Raw genomic sequence first — 25,816 nt, forward strand, 5'->3', positions numbered from 1 at the left:
TTCCAAGGCAACGTGGGGATCCCGCAGCGGGGAGCGAGGCAGAGCTGGGATGGGATGGGATGCTCACTGCTGCCCTGCTTGCCTGCCCATTCACTTGCCCCTTGCTGCTGCCTGCTGGGCACCCCGCAGCTCCTGTCTGGGGGTGATGCTCTCATTTTGCCCGAGCAAGGAGCAGCCGAGCTGGCTTACGTCAGCGTCATGCCCAGGCTGGGTGCAGGGGGGCTCTCCCCTCCTTCCAGCTTCTCTCCTCCTCCTTCCCTCGCATCACCTCCCTTCCCCCAGCTCTCAAGGGAGAAGCCAGGCCCTGCTGCCCACTTAAGGGGCTTGGGAGGCAGCTGGAGCCTGCCCCACAGCCCCCAACAGCTTTGGTGGCAGAACAGGGCGAGTGTGAAGTTTGTAAAGCAGCTGCTGGCTTTAGGGTACCTGCCTGTAAAGAGGGTCGTAAACCCCACATTCCTGTCTGCCTCCTTGGGAATGACGGGTTGGTCCCCAAAGGCTGGCAGGCAACGAGTCTTGAGCTTGAGCACAGGGCATCCATCTGCTGACCCACCGCAGTGCCAGAGGCAAGAAGACGCCTGTTGGGGTCCCCTCGCCCCCCGTGGTGCCCGCGAGGAGGGATCTCAGTGTTGCCCTGCCAGCGGGATGCAGCACCAGTGTGCAGTGGGAGCTGCGCCTCGGCAGCCCAAGCAGAGCAGGCAGCACCAGTGCTGGGCAGGGCTGCCAGGCATCACTCCAGCCTGCCCAAGCAATGCCACATGCCAGCATCAGTCGCTCATGATGCCCCGAAGCTGTCAGCCCCGGCAGTGACGCAGGAACTGCCCTCCTCGGTGCTGGGCTGATGACTCCAACATTGGGCAGTGCTTGAGGCAGTGAGGCCAGGGTGGGAGCCCCCACCTCGTACCCTTTCACAGAGCCCTTTCCTGCCAATGGCACAACAAGGGGTGTTTCTCCTACCAGCTCCGGGGAAAAGCCTGCTCTTTTCCCAGCCTGCTGGCTCCTTCCCGCAGCCAGTCTGCAGACGCCAGCACGGTCTCCGTCTGTAGCTGCCACCCAGGCCAAGCCTCAGGCGCAGGCGGAGCTCTCCCATGCCGACACACGCTATCCTGGAGCAGCGAGAGGCATGCAGAAGAGGGGAGATCGGCATCTCTCAGATGTCCTCTGCCACCGGGAGACACAGCACCCCCCTCTTCCTCCTCCCCTCATCTCACCTCTGTGGTGATGGAAAGCCATACCACTTCTTCCCCTCCTTGCTTCCGCCGTAAGGCAGAGCCTGCCAACAACTTGGAGATAACTAGGAGTTTTATGGGTTCACAGGCTGGCTTGCTGCCCCACGGCAGCATCCCGCGTACAGCTCCGAGCAGAGCACACGTGCATACAGGTAACACCTCCTGCTTTAACCTGTAACGGTGCTCTGGTTTCCCACAGGCTGCTCCATGCCTGAACCCACAGCTTTAGCCAACTACACCACATCTCACCTGACCAAGGCCTGCCTCGCCTACGGGACCCACTGGGTTCAGCCACGACGGCTCTCTGAAGGTGCCAGGGGATTATTTCCCTTTGCTCAGCCAGTTCCCTGCGAAGTGCTTGAAAGAGGAAGACTGGATACTCACCGTGAGCCGCCCTAAGGCCAGGAACACGTGTGACATGCCTGAGATGCTGAAGGCTTGTTTTGGAGGCAAACCCACAAGTTAAAAAGGCTCAACCGCTTGCCCTGGTATCTTTAAGCAGCAGACGGAGCCAACACTGGATTAATTATATTATGCCATAATTGAAACTGTTGCTAGGTTACAGCAACCAGTCCCTAAGCCCATCCTACTGCGGGACTTCCCCAGAATCACACATTTGTGAGCTCAGGGGCATTCTGGAAGGACAGGCAAGCACTACTGTCTCTCCAAGATGCAGGACCCTCGACTGCAGGGAAGTTGCAGGCAGCACACCCATTAGACATCTCGCGCCCAGCCCAGCCCAGCCCGCTGCCCTCCCTTCAGCTCTGCCTGGCCCATCCTGCGCCGGGGCCTGTCGCAGCCTGGGTGTCTGCCTGGCCCCGCAGCACCTCCAGGAGCCTGCGGCTGCTCACAGGGCAGGCCTCCTCCAAGAGCACCTGCAAGTTCCCACATTCATTTTGTGTCCTGCTAAAACCCGAATTTCAATAACCTTTTCATGTTTACTGCTGGAGGGAAGGAAGCAAATTCCCACCCTGGGCCTTGGCAAGCCAGGGAAAAACTTGTTATGACCTTACGGGAGCAACAGAAATAGGGTGAAGCTGCATCCCTCAAAGGGCAGGATCATGGGGAATGATGAAGACCTGGTGCACCAGTGAGCCAACTGCTAGCTGCAAGTCCCCAGCAGGATAGAGCTGTGAAACAGGCCAGCCCCATCACAGGGTGCAGCAGGAGATGTATTGTATGGGAATCATTAAGTACCAGCCCTGGCATGACCTCATCTGGACTGGCATGGCCACAGAAAGATGAACTCAAAGGAGAGATGGTGCCAAGGACGGCTGCTAGCACAGGCGGGGAACAGCCCATCCAGCAGAATAAAAGCAGAGCAGGGATATGAGCCCTGTCCGCACAGGGCTAGGAGAGGAGAGCAGTATTTAAACAGCGCTGGCAAAGAAAAAAAAAAGCATAAATTGGCCAGGAATAAATCTGGATGGAAATTATCAGACAGCTCCCAAGCCTCAAAGCAGAAGACTGACGGACAGCTTTCCGCAGGGATGCTGGAAACTGAGCTGGTTTGGGGGTGGTGGGAGCTGCAAGGACTGGTGTCAGTCTGTCCTTGTGCTATTTTTCTACCTGGTATTTTGACAAGGGGGTGGAGGAAGCCATAGGTCAGATATCAAGAGACGTGGTTCTTTTGGTGTGCCATGCAGGGCCGGGGTACATGGCTCGGCAGCAGTGCTAAGCAGCTTGATTCTCTTGCAGGGATGAGGTTTGTGACAGCCACTAACACAGATTAACATGAGCAAGAGCTTTAGCAAGCAGGGACAGCCACCTGTGCTAAGGAGACTTGGGCCATCAAGAGACAGATACTGTGAACATGCTGCCTTTGCACAGGAGGAATCCTCGGGGAGAGGATGTACAAGCAGAGAAGTCAGCAGCTCCAGGCCACTCGGGTGCAGGAGAGCTGGAAGGTCTCGCTAAAATCTGCTCCCAGCCAGGGAGCCACAGGGATGCCGGCACAGAAGGCACGCTGTGAAGCCTGCAGAGATCAAAACGTCAGTCTGCTCTCAGAGTATGACTTCACCCACGTCTTGTCACAGCAGCTGCATCAAGTCACATGCCAGGAGTTGCCAAGAGTGGCAGGAGCTGTTAACCATCACGCTGGATCGTCCCACTCCAGGGACGGATACAGCAAGGAACACTCCTCAAAATAAACACTGAGCGCACAGCACCCGTCTTGGGTTAGCAGCACAGTCCCAGCCGTCCCAGCCAGGATACTACACATACTGTCCACAAAGCAGACACACAGACTTCTGCAGATGAGGGATAAAGCCCCTCTCCTCCTGGAGGACTGCCAGACCAGCCTGATGCTCGAGCAAACGGAGGCTGCTCATCAGGCAGCTCTTGTACCGCACCTCACAGAAGCTTGGTCAGCAGCCAAGCAATCCCGGCTGGAAAGACACAGTAAGTAGGAACAGGGGACCCCGGAGTTACCTCTCATGACTTATCATGAATGCTCTGGCTTCAAGCTGGCACAGCGGAACCCAAGATGCAACTGTGAGGGCACTGCAGATCTCAACCAGATAGTGGTGTGGAGGCAGGGGAGCGGGCAGTATGGCTTTCAGGCGTGTGTCTGCAGCAGCAGTCCCCGAGCACAGGGCTCCCCTTGCTGCGCCTGGGAACCAGGCCCAGCTGGCAGGCTACAAATGCAGAGATAAATTTGCACTTCTCCCTCCTGCTACTCTAAACCAACTGAGAACTTGTACAGCATGCAGCTCTGGCTAGTGCTAACTACAAGAAATTGCAGCTCCTCATTCTCAAGCTTTTGATTTTTTTTTGGATGACTGATAAACCCAAAAGCAAATACACCGGTACCTCTAGAGACGCTCATGGGAACTATTTATATCGATGTGATCCTGCAGAAGCTTCCCCATAATGACAGGCATGTACACATATTTTTTATATTTAGCTTATTCGAAAGACTGGGCATGGGAGAGCCCAGCTCAGACAAGGTCTATTTCTTTTTCCCCTCACTCACACTTGCTGGCACTGGATTACACCTCATACTGTAGCCCTAACCAGTTCAGCATTCCCTGAAAAAGGGAGAAGTCTAAGTCTAAAAAGCGCCTTTTTGCTGCTATTCCATTCCATGCTCCCGCTTCACCCACAGGGTGGGATTTCTCTGGCCTTGCTGCCAAAGCCAAAACATGCCACACACCCTCCTGGGGCTCTAGTGTAAGTAAAGAGAGCTCCCGCATCTGCTTTTCTCTTTTAAAGGAGTATTTTGGAACACAATGACTCATCTTTGCTTGGTTTTGTCTCAGCTCCTTGTGCTGACAAGGAACACAAGCCGCAGGGAGTATAAAGGCTCCTACAGTGGTCAAATCTGGCCCAGGTGAAAGACAAACCAATGCCAACACCAATGTTTCCAGTGGACACAGTGCCTGTACGGCCTTCTGCTAACGAAGGGCTGCATTTGCAAGGAAGCTGAGCTGAACAAAAATGTCGTCTCCCTTACACTGTGTTAAACAACAGCTCTCTCAGGACAGACTTCAGTTTTGGGGAAAGAACTCATGGTTTTTATGTTCATGTTTTTTTTTTTTTTTTTGAACAATTTTTAATTTAGCGCCCTGTTCCATGAAGTGTAAGAATGCAACAGCATGAAGAAGGGGCAGCGGGATGCCCTTTTGTGAAACAGTCCTGGAGGGACACGCAGCTCCCGAGCCCAGGCAGACATGCTTGTGGTGGAGAAGATGATGTGCAGAGGCAGTTGTACAACAGAGCTTTATAGTCAGAATGGATTGTACCAAGTTTTTTCGATGCAAAATGGAACATGACCCAAAATTGTCACAGAACAGAAGCACTTTCAGGAACGCAGCCAGCTGAAGATTGAACGCCTGCCTGCCTTTTCGCAAGAGAGGCCGCAAACCAGTCACGTCCCAATCCACTTTTTCCTCCCCAGACGTGCAAAGTTTGAACTGTCCCATGCAATTTCCAAAAATGAAATGTAGTAATGCTCAGCGAAGTAGGCAAATGCTAAACAGACCTGAACAATATACTGCTCATGCAGCAAAAAACCCAGTTTGTTTTATAGGGAAACAGAAGTGCATTTTGGGGGCTGGGGGAAAGAAAAAGAAAAATGGAGCAGGTAACTGCCTGCTGGTCAAGACAACTCTGCAGTGGATAACGGATCAAAAGAACACCTTGCTTTACAGGGATGTAGAAGGAAACCCCAGTTCGCATTTCATGGTTGGCATTTTACAACAAAAAGGGGAGAGGGAGAACAAAACCAAACCTCAAATCAACCTGCAAGCAACAGGGTAACGTAATGCACAGAACCTGGAGGGAGCTTCATTGTCTGAGCTGTGAAAGGGACACGAGAACCAAAACAGAAGGGGGTATGGAGAACTAACGAGCTCCATCAAACACAGGGGCTGCTCACTGAGACACAGGCAAGCGTGAAGGGCTGGCCTGTAGTGCCCATCCAATGGCAACCGATGCTGCTGAGCAGGTACCAATCCACGGGTTTAAGTTCAAAGCAAAAATTAAAAGGCTTCCCAAACTCATGGGATAGGAGAAGGCTCTCCACTTGGGGCAGGGAAAGGCAGCACGTTGGCTGCTGGGAGGCTTGGCCCAGTAAACACGGCTGCAGTATTGACAGAAGCTGGAGCAGGAAGGACACTGTCTGAGCTACAGTGGTTGTCCCTCTCAGTGTAGAGAGGCAGACGGTCTTTTACAGCATGACTGTAAAATGCCTGAGAAGCAAATGCCTTGCCATGCTAACACTTCCCTGTGGACAGTTCTGAAGCTCTGGATATCTTCATTTCCACACGAGAGTCATGTCCCTGAGAGGTACCGAAGGGAGGGGATTCTAGTATATGCAAATTCAAGGGTGGGAAATGCAGAAAAGCACTGATTTTCCTCTCTCTTTTTCAGGTTAGCTTTGCACTTTGCATTGTTTTCCCAAACTGCATAGCAGCTTACGTGTAGTGTCTGAGACACTGGGGCCACGGAAATCAATGGGGCTTCATGAATTCCAACAGCAGCACCAGTGAGTGCTAATTAAGCTGCTGTGCAGAAAGGTCCTGTTCAAAGGACTCCAAAATCACACGCACACTCTCTCACTCTGGCCCTGCAGCTGCTGTTTTAGAGAGCTGTACCATAGTAGCATGATCTGCTCGATTTAAAGCTCATCAACTGCTGGGTGGAGAAATGGCCAATACCACTTTTCTCATTAAAAAAATAGGAAGGATAAAAAGTTAAAGACTTGAGACAGGCGAGCACGATGCGTTCATGCGGCATGTTTTGTTGCACTCCTCTTAACAAGACAGGAATTTCAGGTGTGCAGGAGTGGAATATAGCAGGAGCAGAGCAGGAGGCAGGTCCCCTTCACCTCCCATACCCTACCAGCTACCCAACGGGGCATCTCTGGAAGGAGAAAAAACGACAGCCTGGAAGTGGGCCTGGGAACCTTACTCAAGTACATCTCAGCTGGATTTTCGTTGTGTAACGAATGCACCAAAACAGCACACACAGATGCAAAGCTTTTGTTTTGCCAGCTCTGTTTTGAGAGAATATATGGCAAACGGCCAAAGCTTTACACATCTGCACCTGTCCTGGTGTGACTCATAAGAAAACATGGAGACAGCCACGATAGAAGAGTCCATGGCGCGTACATGTGGCCAGCCTACAGCTCCTCATAGTCCCCACCTCCTCGCGGCTTGCTCATGCTGGCTCCTCCTCCTCCAAGAAAAGCCTCAAGTTCATCTATTTCGTTGTTTTTCTCCTTGCTCTTCTTCTTCTTTTTCTTTTTATCCTCTTTGCTCTCCTCCTTCTCTTTGCTCTTCTTGTGTTTGCTCTTCTTTTTCACAGACTTCTCCTCTTCCTGCAAAATGAGAAAATTTTTATTAGTAAATCCTCTGAGCATGCCAGTAACCCAGCATATATCTCCCTGAAACTTGGCTCTGACGGGAACCTTACTTAGGGTGAAGCATCTACTACCAAGGCTGGCTTGGAGTTAAGTCCAGAAGACCCTTCTGCGTGTTTGGACAGAAGAGAGGAAAGACCATCTGGTTTGTATGTAGCAGTGGTCTGTCAGGCAATTTGTGCCCGACAATACCACAGTATTGGACAGGCAGAAATGTCAAAGACAAAGCCTCCTGCAGACTTTCCTCGCTGCCTCTGAGATTGGGTCTGTTGCGGACACCTCTCTGCTTGGAAAAAGTCATGGTGCTATCAACAGACTCAGCCCAGCAGAGACACACTGCTCTATTTAGTCCTGTATTTTACAAACTCACACACTGCCTTTTCAAAATTCAACCGTTCTAAAAGCTTGCTTTTAAGCTGCAAAGTGGTTAATGGTCTGCAGAGCCTGGGAGGCACAGATCCACCTGTAGGATGGGAGAATGGAAGGAAGTCCACCAGGTACACCGAGTACACTGTAGAAGGCCACCCCTCTCCTTGGCTGGTAGGTAATATGGCAGATCAGCTCTGAGGAATTAAATAGTACCTCTTTGCTTTTCTTTTTCTTCTTCTTTTTCTCCTTAGAAGGTTGTTTATCTGCTCAAAAAAAAACAACAACATTGGTTTTAATCAATTTAAACCACAAGAGATGCAATTCTGCCCTGCCCCGATTTCTGAGAATAAAATGCTCCATCCTGGAGCCACATGTAAAGGCGACTCCCCAGGACAAACTGCGCCCCCTTAGAAACCAACATAGGCCCCAGCAGTCACACCCTAACTTAACCATATACATTTAGTTTAATTATGAGCATTATATTATCTATATTATTCTGTGTTATGAACACTGACCTGGGCGTTCACTGTATCACAGCTACTAAGAAACAAATACAGAGACCAGCTCTACAAACTGGTCCAAAGGCCAAATTGGAGACCAGATTATTATTTCCAGAACTGAAGAAGAGCTCCTGGGAACAATTTCCCTCTGACCACTAAATATTCGAAGGCAGATAGAAATCCCACCGGGCACAGTTTGTGCTTCTGTGAGTTGAACTAGTAACGGAAGGACCATTCAGGACACAGTGTCAGCAGACGGGAGCACCCTAGCAGGCTAGCACTCACCATTGTTCAAACTGTGTATGGAAATTGTATCACCACGAGGCCAAAGCCTCAGTGCTGCAGCCCTGCTCTACAGGAGTGGCACTTTCACGGTATCAAATGCGTCCCAGAGTCCATCACCGTCAAATCATTTGTCCCACGTTATTGTGGTTGATAACTTGGCTGCTGAATGTCCACTGCCTTTGCACAAAAACTCCTTGAACAGGAGAGTATCTACTTGGCTGTTTCACAGGAGGGTTCATAACTGCACCACGTTTCACGTGTGGTATTTGATTGCCAATCTTACCTACACATTCTTTTCCTTCGTTGATCTATGAATACAAGTCAGCCATGGAGAAGTCTAATTACTGGTCAAGCTCCAACTACCAAGACATGTTTTTGTATTTATCCCAGAAAGAGGAGATAGGAGGAATGCACGTTGAATTATTAAAGATGCTAAACTGAAGTTAAATTATTGACCTGGGCCTCTGCAGATGCACTTCTAGCTATTTCAAGCTGTGCTGTTCAGCAATTCAAAGCGACAAGTCGATGAAGCCATCGCAGCCTGTGACACCTTGCTTACACTTTTGGAATAGCTATTCCAAGAGATCTCTCTCTGGTGCTGGTTACAGCTTTTTCTCCCCTTAAGTCTTTAACTTCTCATTTTTTGTGGTGACATCAGGGGCAGATCTATAGGAAGTTGCTTTGCAGTAATGCCAAGACAACAGAAATTATTTGTGCAGGTAAGATTTGTTCCCTCAGGGGACGGGGGGAAAAAAAAAGCTTGAGGAATGCTTAGGTTGTGATCAGAACCCCACCCCACCTTTCCCAAAAATAGAACAGCAAATTGGCAGGGTATGTCAGAGCATTTTGCTCAAATTGATCCAAATTCTTGAGGGGGTGGACACTGCAATGCTGAGCACCGCTTCCCAGGCATGCAAGGCTAAGCAGGAAGTCCTATACAGAAGCAGCTTGTGAAAGATGTGCTCCTGCTTCCAGCTGGGACAGAAATAATACATGGCTGATGCCACAATGAGCCCAGTTCCCCCCCTCCCCATGGGGAAAAACTTAAAGAAAGTTCTTTATGCTGAGTTAAACCACATTAAAGACTCATACAGGGCACTGCATGAAGTTACAGGATATTTTATTTAGTGCAAATTGGTTTGCTTACACCCTGGAACCATTTTGGAAAAAACAGATGCCTGACAAACTAAATCAGCAAGAGTGGAAATAAGGTGTAACCTTTACCTTCCTCACTGCTCTCCTTGGGACCAGTTTCTTCCAAACCCAAACCGAAGAGATCTGAGTCATTTTTCAGTTTAAAGGAGTGGACCGTTGATTTTACAGGCTGGGGTGCCTTTGCCAACGAGGTATCGTCATCAGATATTTCAGAGAAATCTTCCCGGACCGGGAATTCATCCTAGAGATGAGAAAAGGCAGACAACACAGACAAACCTTTCAACCAAAATCTCTATAAACATTTTGTATACAAAGACGTCAGATGTCAGCAGGAGGAGGGAAGGCAATGGTAACTGAACTGAGCTGTTATTGCCTGGAAATCAACGCACTTGATCTTATAAGCTCGCTCTATTTCTTGCCGTGGTAAAATGTCTCAGTAGCATTGGTACTGGAAAGTGTGCTCTAATAACTCAACATTCGTGCTACCAAAATCAAATTTCTGATGTAAAGGGATTAAACAAGACCTTCAACTATGTTAGCTCAACAGCATCAGCCTCTAACTGCCCTGAAACCCACCTCTGTTTTGGGGAAAGTAAAATTTAGTAAGCTGAAAACTCACCTCCAGACCTGACAGACAACACTTTTTCCTGTGTAGCCCTGCGGGGTCTCACGTACCAGAGGCAACGTGCAGCAGGGCCAAGGCAGCGGTCTATGTTTGCAGAATAACTCCCTTCATCGATTCAAAAGGGAATGTGCTACCAGGGCAAATTTGCCCCTTCAGTGTGGGCTAAAAAACAGGATGCTGCAGAGACTGGATATCACCCAAAAATCCTCTGTCTCTGCATGATGGGAATGGAAATGAAGTTTAATGATCTTCTGATACCTGCCAACTGATCCTCTTCAGAATTCGTTAACCACCTTTATTTATATCCTCCAAACACGGCCTTGCTCTGCTGCTGACTTAGGCGATGCCCCTCTTCTCCTTGCTAATGGTGGTGTTTTTACTGCTTTGCCTGACTGGTAAACCTTGAACTTAAAAAGCATTCAAGTTGCGCGGCATCTCTCTGACACTGTTGCAATGGCAAGCTCCCTCACAAATTCTGTTTCTCCTCATCACATGCTAAGAGAAGTAAACTTGCTGCAAATGCTTTTGCTTTCACATTAAAGTGCCAGGAAAAGCAAGTACTGAAACAGCTAAATGAATGGAAAATTCCTTAATAAACAGCATGACACATAGGCAAGGTCAAAAAAACTGGGACAACTGTTCTTTCTGCAGGATTCTGGAATGATGCAAACACATAAAACACTCCTGAATACCAGCTAACCCAGACACCAGGACTACCCCTGAAAAGCAATTGCCCATCCCAAATCACGGGTAGCAGTTTCTAGAGATTGTTCTGCTGGCTGCGAGTGCAGATCACTGAAATCCGGGATATCTAGAGCCACAGCAGCAAGCTCTTACCAGCCCAGAGAAGATGCTTGTGTTTTGTCCATCTTTAATACACGACAGGTGCAGAGGGGACTCCTGCTGCACCGTGTGTTTGAGCAGACACCTGCAGGCAGCACTGAGCAGCTGCCCACGTGTTCAGCATCACAGAGACATTACAGCTAACCTGGCTATACTGGAAAGTCCTTCTCAGGCAGATTTTCCTACTTCAGCAAGGAGCTTTGCCAAGTAAATTTTGTTATGGCCTTTTGATTGCCGAATTGACTGTAGGGAGCTCACTTGTTCTCTCTCTCTGACATGCACACACTTCTACGTATTAAACTTTGGGTGAAAACCATTAGATTTTTATACCATAACTTCCACACTGCTGGACTGACTGTGCTCTGGACTTACTGAGAATAAACAGCACATTAAAAGCCGTAAGCACAAACCTTGTTGCCGTGTGGCTTCAACAATCAGAGCATTAGTGGGTTTGTGCTTCTATCAATCTCTTCAGGTAGCTTAGCACCTGATTCGCCGTGACTGGCATTGAGAGATGGGAGAGCAGATGAAAGCTCTGCTCAGTGAGATGCCTCAATACTTCAAGCAGCAGCGCACAGCAATTCATGCATGCTATTTACCATTTTCTTCTTCTGGCTGTCAGAATCCTCACTTTCGAAGTCTGGGTCATCCATAACAAATGAGAGCATCTGAGTAGCTATTGGTCCCTCTTGATCACTGTCAGACTCCTCAGGCTTTTCCTCTTTGACCACTTTCTGCTTGAGAGCATGTCCTTTGCTTTGGGAAGCGGTCTTTGGGGCCTGGACTGCTGCTGGGGTGGCAGCAGCAGCAGCTGGCAGGCTAGCATTGAGCTTGCTGCTGCTGTTTCTTTCGGACCCAGAATGTGGAGGTAAACTGTCAGGAGGCTTCGGGTCAGTTGCTTTGGTCAAAATTGCTTCACTCTGTGGCTTCAGAGAATTTCTGGAAGACCTGAGAAGAAAGAAACATTGTCAGAGCCTGTCTACACTCCCACTCTGTGAAGCAAAGCATAAACACCAACTAATAGCTAAGCCTGCCTCAAGGGCTGCAATGTGCATCTCAACAGGAGAGGTAGTTCATCTAGGGGTGGGTGTGTGTTCAAACACATACCACTCAGAGGCTGAAGATGGTCCTCTTCCCTGAGGATGCCCATGCACAGGTGCCTCCACCAGCGGGCCATGCCTGACAATCACCCACAAGATGTGGCATGTGGAGAACATGATCCAGCTCATTGTTCTCCAGCACAGGGTGTGGTGAATGACTTCCACTCCCCTCACCGCAAGACTCCTCTGCCCTCCTCACACCGCTACGAACAGACGTTCGGGCGCTCAGTTACAGTCTCTTGTTCAAACTTGAGAAAAAGGCTGGGCCATTCCCAAGCAGAAACGTATCAGTGACCACAGGAGCACAGTGCTCAAAGGCATGCTGTGAAGGTGCAGTGCAGAAAACACTGTATAAAGCAGTCACACCTGAAGTAAATACAGCCCCAGCTTACAGCTGATGGAACAGGCTGATAGAGACACCAAGATCTCCCAGAGGCTGCAGGGAAGTCAGTGGCAGGACAGAGAAGAGGTCCAAGTTTGCCAGCACAACCCCACACTTCAGGCTGTGCTTCGTACCTTTTTTTTTCCTGCTCCGTGTCGATGTCTTCATCAGGTATGAGTATGACCTTAGAGTCCTTCACCTCTTCCTCCTCCTCCTCACTGGAGAGGGTGACGTTCTTGCTGGGCACCCGTTCTACTGCTGCCAGCACGGGTCTGCTGGGGATTTTGTCATCCAGATCCAGGTCGTCTTGGAAACCTGCCACCATGGGGTTCCCCCCGGGCGCCTCTCCATCGCTGCAAAATAGACAATGATCAGACACAGCACCCCCAGGATGTGCTAGGACAGACATGCCTCCCCTTGAAAGCAGACTGCCGCTTGCCTGGCTCAACCAGCCAACTTCAGGGTCAACGTCCTTCAGCCCGGGGCAGCTGCACTGCCAGCGTCCCCCCTGCGCACTGCCCAGCTGCTGCCCCGTTCAGGCTGGACCTGCACCCTGCAGGCTGCAGGGGTGGCACATGCCCTATACAAAACAGGCCGCAGTAGGATGTGTGGCTGCTACTGCTCAAGCCGAAAATAAATGCCTGGAAAAGGTGAGCCTCAGTGCTACAGAGCAGCCTGCTGCTTCAGGTCTATCAGAATATCTCTGGTCCAACATGCAAGGATCAGCCAATTAAACCGTGGGAACTGCCTGCCTTAATCCCCACATCCTGTAATTAAATCTGATCATAGACTGCCACTACTATGGGAATTCACTTGCAGCTATTAACTTCCTGGAATTATTTCTATTTCTCTGGTGCTCCCTGAAGCAGGCAGCTACCCAGACACCATAACCATGCTTTAACACTCCCCAAATTAAATTAACCTAAGGACACACTTTTAGAGCTAGGATTCTGTCAGACTCCCTGGATGTAAGACAGTTATGTGTTCAGAGGCATCTTGATAAGAGAGCTTCGCAACTGAAATTACCAGCTGAGGATTCTTGTCTGAATGTCCCCAGGACTCAACAATTTTAATACTTTCTGAAGGATCTGCTCATGTCAGGAATATAGCTATTTTCCCCGGCCTCGGCTGATGAGCCTCCGCATCCCCCGTCCTCATTCTATTTGCTTTATCCGCAAGATACCCAGCTCCTTCCTGATAACCTACCATATACAATAGTCACTGTCCTTTTAATGACTCAATACGGATTGTACAAACACAGCTTTCATTTTTACGCAGAGACAAAAAAAAAAACGATTATAGCTTGGAACAGATTAGATTTTAGAGGCACAAAAGAAATCACAAAAACCTAAAATCCTTAATCTGGAAGAAGGTGGTGTTCCCAGTCACTAGCACTCGGCCAGCACTGGAAGAGACAGTGGAGGATGGTGTGCTGATGTGATGGGAAATGCCGAGGCCCTAACACAGTCCAGCTGATTGTACTACTCACTCTGGCTCTTCTTACGGCTAGTTACTGGTTTACAAGTTAGTTTTAAAGAATTAATACATCTGCCAACATATAATGGAGTTACTTGTGACATACGGGACACCACACTTAGATAACCGGTGCAGCACATTGAGAGTGATTACAATCAATGCTTGTCTGGGTTAGAGCGCTAAGATCAGGCCTAACACCCACTCCACATCCCTCCTTCTGCTTTTGGTGTGGATCCCTCTGCTTTCAGGACTCACAGCGCAGCTCCCAGCTAAGCAGAAGCAGGCTGCTGAAGACTCCCTTCATCATTAACACTGCTGCTCTCATACCGAGCCAGAAAGGAGGCATACAGCATACAAAACCAAACAGGGTCCTCAGCCTTTGTCCCACACAAAGGAGAAGAAAATTGGTGCCCAAAACAGCCTCCAAGGCTGGAGGAATTATAAGTGAGTGATTTCTGAGATCTGCGAAGCAGGGTTTCCTCTTGAAATGCGCTGAAAAGAAAATGGAGTTGCATCCTAAAAATGGCAGGATTATTATTCTGAATTAGTGACACTGCATTTCTTTAACATGTCACTGCTCTATTAAGCACAGGCACTCTTCAGATTGCTGCCACTGTCCTCTACTGCACACTATACGAGACTTGCAGCCTTTAAAGCATTCCAGTCCGAACAGAACATCCACGTGTGTAGACACACCCACACAAAGTGGGTCATCTCCCTTTGCAGTGAATACACTGCCTCCATCTATAACTTCCACACAAATTGTTGAGCGACAGCTTAAGAGCAAAGCAATGAAGTGAATATATGTCAGGAAAATCACTGCTGCAGTATAAACAAGGTCTGACAATGCAAAATTAGTATCAGTTTGTGGTCCTGAGGTTCCAGCTGTGAAGGAATTCAGAGCATGCAAAAACAAGCACATTGCACCACTCTCTCCAGCACTTGGCGTGCTGCCAAGCCTGCATTAGTGTTGAGCCAACGCGTTTGCAGGTGCAGGTACCCACCAAAAATTATGATGCTTGCCGAAGTCTGCGTCTGAGCTACTGATCAAAGAGCACGTCGAGGTTTCCTCAGTGAACCCTCTGTCGTGTACACAGAACGGCTGCTGGTGATGAAACAAATCCTGCTGCAACCTGAGCACACGGTCTCAAACCCGGATCGACCATGTCCTACCAGCCCTGCTGTGTGGCCAGCAGAGCCAGCCCTCTGGGCAGCCAGCAGAATCCTCTTGCCACATCAGTTTTTGGGGCTAGAGAAAGAGGAAAAACCCAAACTCTAATAAAGCAGATAAGCTGAGGGAATCACATGCCCCAGGATGAGCCTGCAAGACTATATTCTAGGAGATGGGGTCTTCTAGTGTGAAGTGAACAGGGTCCTCAGCTTCTCTCACTTGATCTAGTGCAGCTGGGTACTACTATATAAGTAACAGATACCATAAAAGCAAAGAACCAGTTCAAAGCCCTTCAGATGTAAGGACAAGAAAATCTAATCAATGTTTGAGATAAATGTTTAGTGATGTGGAATCTGTTAGGTACAGCATAAACTCGCTTTCAGACACCTATGGCCCACGCATGGACCTAGGCCAGCCTGACCCAGCAGGAGGGAAGAGGAGAGCCTATTTGGAGCCAGATTAGCTCCTCCGGTACAGTTGCATACACACTGGCTCAGGGCATCAGGCTAAAGAGCAGCAAATCAAGTTCTGCAATAGTAAATTGAGAGATTGAACTGCCTTCCTAATTAACTGGTAAAGAAACTGATTTTGGGAGTTCTCTTTATTGCAAGCTAGAGAACCATAACATGCCATTAAACAAAACCCAGGACTCCATTAATCTCCAAAGATCTGTGCTGGGATTTAGCTATAGCAACGCCAGGAGACATCAGTAAGTGCTGAAAGTCTCGGCAGCTGTCTGATCTTTGGGCAAGAGCAGCCCTGTTCCACAGGCATGAGCTCATTTCTCACTGCTAGCACGCTTCAGAAAAAAAAAAGTGGTTTTTTCTGACATTATTGCTCCATGTCAACTCTTGCTCCATTGTTTAGAGACATTACGGGGTAGGGAATGGGAGAAGTTCACATAATATCACTGCAAAAAAATCAAGAATTCCCTACGTCACCAAAACGGACGAGAAATACCAGATTTGACAGCCTCTTTCTGAAGCTCAGAAAGGAAAAGCAAACAAGTTCTTACAAATGGAAGCAAACACACCCGTGTTCAGGAAGCAGTTCATCATAACATACATCGTAACATAGCATAACATCCTGCTTCCAACAACAAGCACAGGTGGAGTGCATGCAGCTCTGCCTGGGGATGGATGAGGAGCCAACTGAGAGCTTATGGGTGAGGATTCAAGAGAGGACAGGTAAAGGTGACACTATAGTGGGTGCCTGCAACAAGCTGTCCGACTAGGAAAGATAAGTTGATCAGGCCCTCTACAAAAAGATAGGAGCAGCCTCTTGTTCGCAGGCCCTGGTCCTCATAAACTTCAACCACTCCTGTATCTGCTGGAGGGACAAGACAGCAGGACGTAAGCAATCCAGGAGGTTCCTGAAGTGCACTGATGATAAATTCTTCCTCCGGTGACAGAGGAGCCAATGAGGAGAGGTGCTTTGCTGGATCTCATACCCACAAAAAATGAGGGGCTTGTTGGGAAGGTGATGGTCAAAGGCAGCCTTGGTGGAGTTCAGGCTCCTGAGGGTAGGGAGGAGGGTAAAAAGCAAGCTGGACTTCAGGAGAGCAGACTTTGGCCTCTTCAAAGATTTGCCTGGAAGAGTCCCATGAGATAAGGCCCTGGACGGAAGAAGGGCCCAAGAAAGCGGTTAATATTCAAGAATCGCATCCTCCAGGCTACAGCGGTCCATCCAAACGTATAAGGAGTCAGGCAAAAATGCTATGAGGCCTGCGCATATGAACAAGGAGCTCCTGGACAAACACAAACACAAAAAGGAAGCATACAGAGGGTGGAAGGAAGGATAGGCAGCCTGGAAGGAATACAGAGACATTGTCCGAGCATCCAGGGATGAAGTCAGGAAAGCTAAAGCCCCAGAGGAATTGAATCTGGCCAGGGATTTCAAAGACAGCAAGAAGGGCTTCTGTAAGTACACTGGTGACAAAAGGAAGACTATGGAAAATGTGGGCACATTCCTTAATGAGGCAGGAGACCTGGTTACACAGGACATGGAAAAAGCTGAAGTACTGAATGCCTTCTTTGCCTCAGTCTTTACTTTACTTTACTGGGATTCTCAGGAATCCCAGGTCCCAGAGATCAGGAGAATAATGTGGAGCAAGGAAGATGTACCCTCAGTGGAAGAGGATCAGGTCAGGGATCCTGGACAAAGGAAAACTGGACATACATAAGTCCATGGGCCCTGATGGGATGTAGCCACGAGTGCTGAGGGAGCTGGCAGATGTCATTGCGAGGCCACTCTTGATAATCTTTGATCAATCATGGCAATTGGGAGAAGTGCTTGAAGACTTTCCTGAAGAGGAAAGCAAACGTCACTCCAACCTTCAAGAAGGGCAAGAAGAAGGACCCAGAGAACTACAGCCCAGTCAGCCTCACCTCGATCCCTGGGAAGGTGATGGAGCAGCTAATCCTGCAAACTATTTCCAGGCACATGAATGACAAGAAAATCATCAGGAGTAGTCTGCATGGATTTACCAAGGGTAAGTCATGCTCAACTAACTTGATAAAAGTCTATGATGCAATAACTGGCCTGGTAGATGAGGGGAGAGCAGTGGACACCTGGACTTCAGTAAGGCCTTTGACACTGTCTCCCATAAGATCCTCATGGGGAAGCTGTTGATGTACGGGCTGGATGAGCACACAGTGAGGTGAATTGAAAACTGGCTGCATGGCTGGGCCCAAAGGGTGGTGATCAGTGGCATGAAGTCTAGTTGGAGGCCAGTAACTAGCGGTGTGCCCCAGGGATAAATACAGAAATGCTGGCAAGCTGCATAAGCTTAACATTCGGATACCTGCTTAAAAATGTTCAGGAGACCTGAACGCATCTCTCTAGTATGTTCTCAGGCTTTGTTCCTCACTCAGATGCAAGGGGAAAGCAGCTTCCAGTATTTCATTTTTTAAAGCCAATAAAATCTCTATTAGGTTTGAGTGGTTTCAGAGAAGAACTTTTATGTTCTTTAGGTCAGAGATAAATTTCTGCAGCAGTAGACTTTGTTGCAACTACAATAGCCTACTCACTGCAGTAGAAGCTGATTGTTACGGACGGTGCTTACAGAACTCTTATGTTGCTCCTGGGCATCATGGGGTTGTAATTGGCATCCTTAAGGAAATTAATTATTGCAGGTGATGGTCAGAACCACATCTACATCTCTGAATTTCGGCAATCTGGCTTATTGTGGTAGGCCCTTTTTGGCAAGAAACAGAAAGTAAAACTGCCAGACCACTGAGAAAACTGTGTGAACTATGGAAGAAACCAGAGCAAGACAAGCTGCAGAGAAATAACGAGCATTTGAATCTGCAGGGATGTGCTGCAAGGTCTTCTCCTAGGGAACCAGAGCTGTTATAACTGCAGATGGTTACCACTGTCATCAAAGGATGAAGCTGTGAATAAGTACCCTCTCTGTGCTCTGTGAAAGCCCAATGGTGTCTCTCTTTCTGCCCCCACCAGCTCATATGCACTGGAAGGCTACCAAGACTGGGGACACAGTACGGAAGGGCATCATAGCAGCCAAGAACATGACAACTCTACAACCACGGAGCAGGGCTCTTGCACCACTGTTTGAGATGTTTGGCTTTTTCTATAGTTTAACACCTATTTGCTTCCAACAGCTGATGTTCTGGAGAACAGAAGACTTTGTTAAAGATCCAGCCTCCTACCCACAGCAAGAACTGCAGCTACAGAGCTTCTAAGGGCACTCCAAGATCCAGTCCTTCAGCAAACCCCAGGAAGGTCAGGCTTGGCTCTCCTGACATTTCCCTGTTAAACACAGAAAAATATCTCAGCTCAGCCACAGCCGCGAGCAAGACACTTTGTAGGCCAGCATGCTTCTAGCAGCCACCACTTTTTTTTCTTTCTTTCCTTCCTTTTTTTTTTTTTTTAATAAAATATCCACGTGTTCTACCATCACAAGGGATGATGATTCAGGCTGACCTGCATTAGACAGGCATAGAGCTTCACACACAGCATTGATTTCAAGTTGTTGTGGTTGAACTAGAGAACACTGTATCACCACAAAGATGTCAAAAGATGGAGAATCCACCACATTCACAGATGAGCTGTATCGGCGTTTAATTACTCTCCTGGTTAATCCAGTGTTGATGATAAGAGGGATGCAGAGCCTGTGTGTATGCTTAGGTCGCCTCTTAAATGACAGTCTGCTTTCAGATAGCTTGCTGCATATCCTCTTGTCTGAGCAGCTCAGTATACACAATCTCTTTTCCCTTTTTTTGGTTAAAAAACATCAAAGCCAGGAAAAGAAAAAAAAGAAAAGGAAAAAAAAAGAAAATCCAGCCTACAGCATAAGCACAGCTCTCTGCCATTTGGACAACAGAATTATAGAATCATAGAATAGTTTGGGTTGGAAGGGACCTTTAAAGGTCATCTAGTCCAACGCCCCTGCAATGAGCAGGGACATCTTGAGTGAGACCAGGTTGCTCAGCACCCTGTCCAACCTGACCTTGAGTGTTTCCAGGGATGGGAAATCTACCACCTCTCTGGGCAACCTGTTCCAGTGTTTCACCACCCTCATCGTAAAAAATTTCTTCCTTCTGTCTAGTCTAAATACACCCTTTTTTAGTTTAAAACCATTACCCCTTGTCCTATCACTACATGCCCTTGTAAAAAGTCCCTCTCCAGTTTCTTATAAGCTCCCTTCAGGTACTGAAAGGCTGCTATAAGGTCTCCCCGGAGCCTTCTCTTCTCCAGGCTGAACAACCCCAACTCTCTCAGCCTTTCTTCGTAGGAAAGGTGTTCCAGCCCTCTGATCATTTTCGTGGCCCTCCTGTGGACCCACTCCAACAGGTCCATGTCTTTCCTGTGCTGAGGATTCCAGAACTGGATGTAGTACTCCAGGTGGGGTCTCACGAGAGCGGAGTAGAGGGGCAGAATCACCTCCCTCTTTTGATGGCCACGCTTCTTTTGATGCAGCCCAGCTACAGTCAGCCTTCTGGGCTGCAAGCACACATTGCCAGCTCATGTCCAGTTTGTCATCCACCCGTACCCCCAAGTCCTTCTTGGTAGGGCTGCCCTTAATCCCTTCATCCCCCAGCCTGTACTGATACCGGGGGTTGCCCCGACCCAGGTGCAGGACCTTGCACTTGGCCTTGTTGAACCTCATGAGGTTCACACGGGCCCACTTCTTGAGCTTGTCCAGGTCCCTCTGGATGGCATCCCATCCCTCAGGCGTGTCGACCGACCCACTGTGTCATCTGCAAATTTGCTGAGGGTGCACTCGATCCCACCGTCTATGTCACTAATGAAGATATTAAACAGTACCGGTCCCAATATGGACTCCTGTGGGACACCACTGGCCACTGATCTCCATCTGGACATTGAGCCGTTGACTACCACCCTCTGGATGTGACCATCCAGCCACTTCCACATCCACCGAACAGTCCGTCCATCAAATCCACATTTCTCCAATTTAGAGAGAAAATGCTGGGAAGGAACATTAGAAATGGACACAGAAAAAGAAAGGCACCCCCTAAGACTTTTTTTGAATCTGCAGGCAAGCATGCAGTGACACTCCCAAGGGAGCACAACCCTCTCCATCCTTCCTTCCAGAATCCCATCGAGCCATGGAGTGCCCCCAAGTGTGCTCCAATAAACACAAACCCCTTTATAATGCCTCAGGAATGGCAGTACCAGGCCATGAAGGAGCCTGGCCATGTTTTGGACCTCTGCAGCGGGAAAGTATTCATCAGGCAAAACATAATATCCCTGCAAAGTGCACTGTGTTCCAGAAGGAAAATATCTCAAATGTTTCAGCACATTTGGCCAAAAGAGAAATCCCTTCCTGACCCAAAGCAACCCAGTGGTTTAACACTAAGCATGAAAGCAAGACAGCAAAACCAGGAGGTGATAACTAGCTTTTACTGCTGTTCCTCATTCCCAGGGAGCAGTATGTATCATTAAATGGGAAACAATGAATGCTATGACTGACTATACCACAGCCAGAAAGGCTTAGGGGCAGCTAATTGCTCTGCAATCACTTTCTGAAGAGTTGCAACAGGTTAGCCAGGCCTGAGCCATCATTCAGACTGCACATCCAGATATATCCTTGTCTCACCCTCCCTCCATCCTCCTTTCCTTACCTTTCACTATCGACACGGTGTTTAGTCTGCAGTTTCCCTTTGTCCTTCTGTGGGGCTGGGTCTTCTAGAAAGCTGTGGTCCAGACTGTCATCGGGAACAAAGTCCTCTACACTCTGTACTTTTGCAGGGGCTTCAGGGTGGGAAGGAGTGGCAGCAGCAGGATCTGCATTAGCAACAGTCATTGTAAAGCACAGGGTTCACCACAAGCAAGACAGAAATTTACAGATCTATCCTGCTCAGGGCCTCTTCAGCACACAGGCAGCAGCCACGAAGTTGGGACCTCAGCTACACAGCAAGGGAGGAGGAAGGTTATGAACAGGATACCCAAACCAGTTCAGAATCTTGCATGAAGGCCACACATGGCTCCCGTGGTTTAAGATGCACCAGGCTGACCCAGGCTCTTAAATAGTCTGAAAAACTCTCTAACATGGTGGCTGACTCTGGTCTACAGTGAACACTATGACTGACTATACCACAGCCAGATTTCATACCTATGCTGTGTGCACCGCTCCTGTGTGACGCCCCTTCATTATTCTCTTACCTTCTCCAGACTGTTCAGTTCACCCACTCACCTCCTCTTGTTTTTTCAGCTGTAACTGTCAAAGGCAGGATTTTTCACACAGTGCTTTTAGATGCTCTGTGTAACCAAAAGCTCAAGAGCTACTGCAAATAGAGACTTGCTTTAATATAGCTTATTTGTAGAGACACCATTACCCATCTTCAAGATATCAGGATGAAATCTCATGAAATTAGCACAACTAAGAAGCCTAAAGTGATTAACCTTTTCAGAATTTGCAATATTCAACCTTTTTCTTCTGCCTGGCCTGCACTTCACATCTAGGCTCTTTTCTTTTGGGTGAACAAGATTTACGTATTTTTTCCTAGATTTTGCTCTACTAGTATAGCTTTCAGATCACTTTTGCATACAAATGACACTATTACTAATGCCATAGAGTAGCGTTGGTGTAAGAAAAAACACAGCCAAAAGAATCACTATTGCAAGACTTCAAGGGAAAGTTTAAATAGCAGCTCCCATAAAAAACAAGTATTACTTTGTGACAGTGATTTTTCAACTGCTTTCCAATTAGCTAGTCCCTAGGTATGTTCCAGTAGAGGTGCAGACCCTTGGCACACTACATTAACCTAATAACACTGACAGATCAGCTTTTTCTAGCTGCCTTTTGCAACCCTCCTAAAAAGCACCCTTGAGATACCAGGACTGCAGGCCACAAGCCTAAAACAGTTCTCAAGCTAAGTAATAGATTTAAAAAAAAAAAGAAGAAAAAACCCCAAATCCCAAAGATTGTAACACTGGTAGTAGATCACTTGTCTTTTTTCTACATATCAATATGACAAAGGCTTTTTTATTGACAAGGGATTTCTAACATTTGCTCCTCCTTGCTTATTTGTTTTTTTCTGGGTAGGAAGAGTCACAAACAAACTGAAATGGGTGTACTGTGTCATACCTGGTAACAGATTCAGGATGCAGAACATTGTGTGCAGATCTAAAACTGAAAGATTTCAACGCCTGAAACTGCAAACTGTGTTCCCAGCACCTCCTCCTTTCTTTCTGTGGGTGTCTCAAGAGTACTGCGAGCTCTAGGGATTGACAGTTTGAGAGGGAAGGTATTTCCAAAGGGTGATTCAAACTATGTCATGCTAATGATTTTTAGGCAGTGCCAGCTCTGCAGCTCCAGTTAGCTTCGCAAACAAAGTGAATGTGACAGGAAAATTAAGGTCCAGATCAGTAGAAGTACATGCAACAAAACCCTTCATGCTTCTGCCCTGCAACTTCGTCTGGCAGGGGTTTGGACCAAACCCTGCTCCATTGTGTACTAGTGCTAAGGAAGAAGTCAAGGCAGGCTGCCCTCCTCCTCAGACCATCTCTGAAGGAGTATATTTCCCTGGAGGGGAATCTGCTGCAGAGCCTGGACTTCCGTGATCATTTCTGGCTGACTGCTGACTAACCTTTAAAACCAGCACTCCGCTGTTCTCCGTTAACACACAGAAGCCCCTTTGAGCTGCCAGAGTTTTGTGAAGACAGAGCTTCAAATAGCTTCTTTAACAATTTTTCTTGCTATTCAAGAGGCATATGTGCTCTTGGTAAGAAGCTGACAGTTATTTTATTAGTGTCCCCTGCGTCTTCAGTACCTCCCTCCTGAAGCACGCTACAGCCACCACCCAGGTGGCTGGACACAGTCCCCATCCAAGCCCAGCACAGAGACAAACCAAGATGCCAATCAGGAGAAAAATAGAGTGTGACAATGCAGCTCTCCCTGGACACAGGCTGCACACACTCTGGGAGCCTGTGGTCTTCAGATACCTGTCTGCTCAGCCTCTCGCAGGGAAAAAATGAAAGGAAAACTGAGAAACGCCCACAGGTGACGCCCTGCCTAGACACTGCAATCCAGCACCTACCTGGCTGGGGAGGAGAGGGGTCTGACACAGGAGACGTCCCAAACAGACGCGAAATAATGCTGCGTTTCGGTGGCGGGACTGCAGCCGGAGGTGCTGGGGAGGCTGTAGCTGGTGGAGGCGCGTGCAGTTGCTGGGCCTCGGGGGCAGGCACTGGTGAAAAAGATGGGGGGGGGTCAGGAGAGATGGTGGAGCTTGTGGAAAGCGGCTGCGGCGGTTGCGGGGTGCCAGGGCTGGAGCTGCCTGTTGATGTGGAGCTCGGAGGTACTATGGGTGACTGGGAGCCAGACGAAGGGCTTTGTCCGTTAGTTGTTAGTGGCGACGTGTGTCCTCGACTTCGGGCTTCCATCATTTCAAGGAAGCTGCAGGGAAGATAAATTGCAAATATAAGGAATGAAGAAAACATGCTCAACAGAGCACCGAGCACGATGCTGGGCTGCTTTGGCTATGTGCTGAGCTGGGAGGGTACAGGTCTGCTTTTGGTGATGCTGCGACTCCCTGGGCCACAATAAATCTGGTTCACCCATGGGAGCTAAACTCACCCTGTCTGCATTGAGGTGTGGAGAATCCCAACCTGCTTTGCTCTGCAGGATGAAACCTACATTTGCAATGCTGCTGGGAACTCCCTGGATAGACAGCCTATAACAGCATGCCAGGGCTTGAAACACAACCTCAAGTTAGTTCTTGGACATATGTCTCTAAGGGAGTAAGCATTACAGGAATGGTACATTTTTAGATTCAGCAGAAGAGATCAGAGCGTTCAAGAAAACTCACATGCTATAAAAACCTCTTCTTTCAGCCAAGAATGGATTTGAGAGGAGAATCCTTGAACATCAAAAGAAAAGAGCTATCCAGAAGGGTCACAGAGGACTGATTGCAATTATCCTTCTCACAATGTGCAGATATACAGGCAGTCTCTCCCCCTGTACACACTCCCCCTCTGTGTGGGAGGCAGGGAAGCCAAGCAGCAGAAGCTCTGAAGCAAGTTGTGGTCCTGGCTGGATTCCTGACTAGAAGAGCAACAAAGCCTGTACTGCTAGAGAGGGTGAAATGCTCTATCCTTTTCAAAAAGGAAACCAAGCCTGATCCTGCTGCAGCCTCCTTCAGCAGCCCGTTTGGTTAGCAGTCTTTTCACAAGCTCTATACAAAGAAACACTAACAGAAAGCCAGGCTTTTACTATGAAATGGTCTCAAAATAAGATCTGCTACATGCTGTACATCTGAGAGATATAAAGAGGACACCCAAATTGAAGTATCATGTATAAAATCTAGCACATGTCACCGTCTCGCCTCTTATTTCATTAAGCCTAATGAATTCGTCCACAGAGGCTCTGGGTTCAACTGCTTGCACAAGACAGACAGACTTGGTTGTGCTCCAGGCAATGAGTATGTCAAAACAGAGACTCCTCTCCCATACAGAGCATGACCTTGTCCTTCAGGGACTTGAGCCAGACAGACACCTTCACTGGAATGGCTGCTAAGCAGAAAGCAAACAGCAGGGGCTAAAAGACTCTAAACCCCCTTGAGTTATCATTTCCTATTTTAAGAAGCAACCTGATATACTTTTAAGGAACAAACTAATATACTTTGTGACCAGCAGTGTCTGGAGCCCTAGAGAACAACATCGCCAGGAAGCTGTTAGTTGAATTGGAAAACCAGCATCCTTCCTAACTAATGAACTGGCTGAAGGGGAGATAAAGGGTAGCACTAAAAAGCAGTATTAGTTAGGAGAGAAATCCTTGGTAGAGTTCCTCAGGGATTATCCTTGAGATATATTTCAGCATTTCAATGAAGCGGCACAGAGATCAGGGAAATGCTCATGAGGTTGCAAGTTGGGAGGCAGCATCAACAGAGAGGAGAACAGGGGCAAGACACAGAAAGAATCAGATGATCCTGAAAAACAGAAATGGGAAGAAATACAACAGTACAAAGGAAATAGTAATCTGCTCAAGGGCTAGGAAACAAGTGTTCTTGCTCCAAGTTCACCAAATGGCTAGGAAAGACTCGCCTCAGTCATTCCAGAAGACCAGACTAAAGGCTGCAAACGCAATGCTGCCTGGGAGGAGCAGAAAAGGAGCCTGGCTGTCACACGGCTGTCTACTGCCTGTCCCCTGAGACCACTGTCAAGGCACCTAAATTAGCGCTACACTGTGGTAGCCTCACTGATGCTTCCACCAGGATGTGAGGCAAGGCTTATGTGCTTATTCCACCCAGCAGACTGGCTCCCAGCAGAGCTGAGATCAGAGCATGAGACAGAGCATCCATTCCAGCATCCTCCCTTCCAGGGGACTAGTGGCTGGGG

At 48.3% G+C, this 25,816-nt stretch overlaps 1 protein-coding gene across 1 annotated transcript in view; it reads right to left on the bottom strand.

The window, feature by feature from the left end:
- Positions 1-6,849: 6,849 nt before the first annotated feature.
- Positions 6,850-25,816, bottom strand: part of RABL6 (RAB, member RAS oncogene family-like 6) — a 56,051-nt gene continuing 37,084 nt past the window's right edge. The window contains exons 9-15 of the mRNA XM_009579648.1: positions 23,518-23,876; positions 21,100-21,262; positions 12,483-12,701; positions 11,466-11,814; positions 9,462-9,639; positions 7,672-7,724; positions 6,850-7,047 (exon numbers count right to left, since the gene is read on the bottom strand). Of these exons, the coding sequence (XP_009577943.1) occupies positions 6,850-7,047; positions 7,672-7,724; positions 9,462-9,639; positions 11,466-11,814; positions 12,483-12,701; positions 21,100-21,262; positions 23,518-23,876 (1,519 nt within the window). The remainder of the gene's footprint in view (positions 7,048-7,671; positions 7,725-9,461; positions 9,640-11,465; positions 11,815-12,482; positions 12,702-21,099; positions 21,263-23,517; positions 23,877-25,816) is intronic.

Source organism: Fulmarus glacialis, unplaced genomic scaffold (assembly GCF_000690835.1).
Source record: "Fulmarus glacialis isolate BGI_N327 unplaced genomic scaffold, ASM69083v1 scaffold6186, whole genome shotgun sequence".
Lineage (NCBI taxonomy): Eukaryota > Metazoa > Chordata > Aves > Procellariiformes > Procellariidae > Fulmarus > Fulmarus glacialis.